We start from the raw sequence: 5,232 nt of genomic DNA, 5'->3' as shown, positions 1-5,232 counted from the left end.
AGGCGATGCACATGTGCGTGCGATGTTCGAGGTTCATGGGAGAATCTTAGCACACTAAGTCCTAGAGCTATATGTCAAAGTCGATGACGTTGGTGGTGGTGGAGTCGGCCCATCTACATCCCCAACATTGGGTTACCAATTGTTGCATCTCTATTTACGTTACACCAAACAATCACATAGAGGAGGACTCTGAGTCAGATGAGAAATATGTTGTTGAGACCGGAGGGTCTTTCGATAGTTCTAAGGAGGATGAGTTTGTAGCAGATATTTCGTTCGGATAGAAATTTCTGTTAACCACACTGCTTTCTATCCCGAGCCTATCCAGTGTGTCTAGTCACTATCACACATTAGACCTTAATGTGATGGAGGAGGATTCACTTTGCAGCATTGGTGAGTGGGAGACGATTACAACTTAGACGAGGGAGTTAAGTTAAGGGTAGGTCATTGCTTTAGAAATAGAAAATTTGTTCATATGTGGTGAAGAATTATAGTATTAAGCAAGTTGCAAAGTACAAGATTGTGAATTTTGATTGCCTAAAGTACTACTGTCGATGCAAGCAGAGCTCAGTTAGATGTCCTTGGAGCATATGTATCTCACTTAGATTTAACAAAAATAAAATTGAAATACTATACTTATTCAAGTACCAACCTCATGATTGAGCACTCCTGCAATGTGGGTGATCTTATTCAACCTGTTGATATACACTAGATATAATTGCGTCATCGTAAATGAATTAGAAACTCAACGAGAAGTAAAACTCTCAAATTCTCTCTACAACTTCAAAAATAAGCGAAATCGAAGAAATGAAAGGCGTAATTCATCCTCAGACGAGATATACATATATGAGCTCCTCACTTAATGTATCTCGCTTACAACAAAAAATAAATACTTATGAATATATCTCATCCTCACTTCAAATGAGATATGTTCAGTGAAAGATCTGTGTCATATCTCGGTTGCACTCGCGATTCGTTCTTAGCATAACCTTACTTATCTCGTCCTCTATAAGAATATGATACATACTTTATAAAATCGTCGTCTCTAAGGATAAGTAACAAAGGGAAAAAATGTAAATTTCTATACGTCTATTTATATGTGAAAATTTTGTATTTATTTGATTTATTTAAAAAAAAATAATTTGGTGGCTAATTTTGTATGTAACCTAACATAGTTGTAATAATTAATATTAATTTAGCATCTGATAATAATAACGATAAAAAATATATTAACTCAAAATTATCTTATTTAACTTAACATCTATAACTTCGATGTATATAATATCTATAATTACACGCCTATTATATCTAATATTATCCAATTATTCAAACGATAATTAAAAAATATAAAATAAAATAACTTTTGATTATTTTAGATTATTTTTTTTATTATTTTCTAAATACTTTTTGTTAAATATTTGTATGGAAGAATAACTAAATGCAGCTATCACAAGAAGTCACCAATGGTAATAGCATTGAGATTTCCAAAAAAGAGTAGCATCAGACATTATCATTGGTGGAAAGAACCGATCGATTTTAGAAAAGTTGAAGGGTATTGATGCTTCCTTATCTGTCAAATGACATTGGCGTTAGCGTGATAGTCGTTCCATTCATATCAACATTTTGTTAAGGAGCTAACAAGTAATAACACTTAACAGTATGGTGACAAGAATTTATTGAATACCGTGTTAAAATTTGTGGGAACAAACTAGATTTATTGAAATTTGAAGGAATAAATTAAGTTGGAAATAAAATTTTTATAGATGAAATTCAATTTTTACTCTACAAAATGGGCTTCTCCAAAAATCTAAAACACTCTGTCTTCCCTTTGACATGTTAATTTTGATGGCTTACCCTTTTGGAAAAATTTGAACAATTATTATTATTATTATCCTCTATGTAAAGGTTGGAATATTTGAGAGAAGTTGAAATAGATAAACAAATAAAATGGTCGGATGAAGCAATGCTTCAAGCGAGTGGATTGATTACTGTCATTATAGTTTGGGAATAACACACTCCAATATAATTTTACATATAATAGCATGCATCCTCAACAACAAATATAAAAACGAAATTTTGTGGAGTAGCCCTTTTAAATTTCAACCAATTCAGTGATAGAAAGGAAGAACGCTATGATGTACGGACACAGGACACGATACGAGACTAGTAAATAATAATGTATAATATTTTTAAATTCATTTTAAAAATACAAGTCAAAAATAAAACTAAACACGCCAACACATAATGATATTTAGGTGTCTAAGTATATTCAGGAAAGGATATTTTATTTTTCATTTCTTAAGAAATGGTTGAATACAAAAGATAGTCGGTCCAATGTCAATGAAAGTCCTGTCCAAAATATATCTGAATATAGACATAACAACTCAGCAAAGTGTTTGCTATGTTTCATAGGAAGAAAGGAAATATAAGAATTGGAATATAGTCTTATGCAGGGACTAGTACCATTGATTGGAAAGGGAAAAGAACTATCTGTTAACATATATTACACTTTCAAGTAGAAAAAACCAAACGAATTGTGAAATGAATATAATTTGGTTCTGTACAATTATGTACAAAAGAATTGTAACTTTCTGATTTTTCCAGTAATTATATTTCCTAGCACAACTAAATTCAAAACCTATTGCAAGGCATTGGCTTCTGAAACTTTCAAGCAAACACAGATGTGAAGAAAATACTCAGGGTTCATTAAGTTGTTAACTACCCAAGAAAAGGGTATCTCCAAACATGGTTCTATGCCTTGAATGCGCACGAGCTTGATTTCGGCATTCTCGAGAGGAAGGGAAGATGAGTCAGGATCACATGTATTTTCTCCCTCATCTCCTACACTTTGCTTGGTGCTTGCATCTCCTAAATTGTCGAAGGAACTTCCTGGAAAATACTCGGGAAGAAGGGATTTGATTGCATCATTTAAGCTGAAGTATTTGCCTGCACCAAATAGATATAACAGACATGCATGACATCAATCACAACGTAGGAAAATGGAAATGACGGTAATACTAGCATAATGATATTTATTAATCATGAGAAATTTAAAAAGAACTAGTAGAGTAGCAATTGAACTGATGAATCGCTACCCCTAAGAATAGTGGGATATAAACATGACATTGCTTTAACACCCTCTCTTCCCAACATACTAAGAAATAAAAAATCTAAAACCAGAAATCTTTCACCAATAATATGAAATCATGAAAGATGAATGTAAATAATTCTGAACTTATGACAGCAGCTGTAATGTTAACAGATCATCAAAAATGGATTTGCTGTTGAAGGATTGCAAATAAATATCTGTGATAATTTGTAAGTTGATGAATTGGGATCATAATGTTATATGACATAAAATCTCAGGGTAAAGTCACTTTAAAAAGTGCAGTCTTATTCTTTTCGGGTGGCGTATGACACTCAACACAGGTGCAGAAGGGATAACTGAGAGCCAGAGGAAAAGATGCAGCTTAAATTTAAATAGCAATGACAACATATTTTACTCTGCTACACATCTTCCAATTTTCCTGGGATATTGTTTTCTGTTTCAGCTAATTAGTCTTCAATTCATTTTGTGGTTACATGTCTGTGATGTTTTATATAGCTCCTAGCTAACCCAGTTTTTTTTCCCTCTAAATTCATATTATACTTTTTTCCTTCTCAATTATTGGGGATATAGCATGCAGGCTGATCCTCAGCTGTGGTTTTTCCATTTTTAGATTGTTTGTCCAAGGGGTTTTTTCTCCCCGATGTTCTTTATGATGAGTTAAAGTTCTTCAAAAGTCTTATTATTATATATTTTGTTATTATATCAAGTAGGACTCTTTATTATAAGATTTTCATTTTCTAACGTGCCCGACCTTTCATTTTGTCATCAACTACAACTTCATTCAACTATAGCTGATTTTTGTGCCTTCCACCATTTGTGAGTGTGCACAGCTAACAGAATGGATCAGAATCTGATAGAAGCAGCCCCCACCCCCCGCGGGGAGACAAAGAAAGGAAAGAATAAAACATCACTTACCATCTTCCTTCTGAATCTCAACAGGTCGATTGATGTAAGAGATTTTGTCCCAATTATCAATTTGAGGTGCACTTTCTAAATCATCAAAGTCCTCAGTGACAGTCCATACATATAACCGAACAGGAATTCTTCCTAACAACAGACAGCAGAGGTTAACAACAGAAATAAGTTTCAGAAGAACAACGTAGTAATGTCCTTTCCTTTTAATTACATAAACCTGTTATTTACATAAAGCTTTTGCTCACCACTCTTCACTTGTGCAGCAGCATCTGCCTCCCCACTATTTTGCTGAGACGCAGTTGAGACTGCACTAATATTTTCAGTATATTCATCTTCAAAAGTTCCAAGCTTAAGCTTAGATGACACCCGCTGATAAGATTCCAAATTACCTGTGATATGAATGTGTTGACAGAAGTTCAAGGTAAGAAATCAGCTAAGAAATTTTCCACTCAATGGTATATATACAGACCTTGTGATTTGTGCATTTAAGTGTTATGTTATATTTTGTCAATCTTTTACGAATCTTTTGGCCAAATAGTGTTCGGTCAGTTTTGTATTACTTATTGATTGTACAACCTGCAACGTTGTGCTTGGAGAAGTACAAGTTAACCGTGTGACCGAATATTTTTTTTATTTTGAACAGAAAGATTTTTTATAGAAGAAATTGATTTAAGACAGATAGAATTGCAGAAATAAAGAAGGATAGAGAATCGTCTCAAACCAAAAAGCAGAGCAGAAAACAGACAGCAAAAAAATAGAAAACCACCAGTGTAACAAAAGTTTTTCAATCTCTGACCAAATTATTTAGAAAAACCCCTGAAAAAATGTTATGGGCTTTACACCAAAAGCAAGCAAGCTGCAGAATGATCACAAATCCAGGAATTTATCACGGATAGCTTCCTAAAAGGAAAATCAACGCATCCATGCAAATAATTCTTCCTATAATGAGAAAGGCCCTTGTATTTCTCTCATTAAACCCTTGAGAATCATTTTTATGTAGATGAAGATCTATATGCAGACAAAGAACTTGAGGTTGACCAGTTTGCAAAACAAGCCAAGCTTGAACTAAAATTGATCCTCCAGAGGAAATGCAACTCAATCTTGATGAGTTCACTTTGGTTTCAATTCAATCTTAAACAGCTAATTTTTAGTATATTCCAGACACTATCCTAAACGATACAAAGCTTGAGTTTGCCTGCTTCATTTACCAG

At 33.5% G+C, this 5,232-nt stretch overlaps 1 protein-coding gene across 1 annotated transcript in view; it reads right to left on the bottom strand.

The window, feature by feature from the left end:
• The window catches only part of LOC107609589 (autophagy protein 5), a 5,292-nt gene continuing 2,489 nt past the window's right edge, over positions 2,430–5,232 (bottom strand). The window contains exons 6-8 of the mRNA XM_016311591.2: positions 4,267–4,410; positions 4,022–4,153; positions 2,430–2,943 (exon numbers count right to left, since the gene is read on the bottom strand). Coding sequence (XP_016167077.1) covers positions 2,636–2,943; positions 4,022–4,153; positions 4,267–4,410 — 584 coding nt within the window. The 3' untranslated portion in view covers positions 2,430–2,635. The remainder of the gene's footprint in view (positions 2,944–4,021; positions 4,154–4,266; positions 4,411–5,232) is intronic.

The sequence above is a fragment of the Arachis ipaensis genome, chromosome B07 (assembly GCF_000816755.2).
Source record: "Arachis ipaensis cultivar K30076 chromosome B07, Araip1.1, whole genome shotgun sequence".
Lineage (NCBI taxonomy): Eukaryota > Viridiplantae > Streptophyta > Magnoliopsida > Fabales > Fabaceae > Arachis > Arachis ipaensis.
The sequence above is the reverse complement of the archived record's forward strand: the minus strand, read 5'-3'. Positions and strand labels throughout refer to the sequence as shown.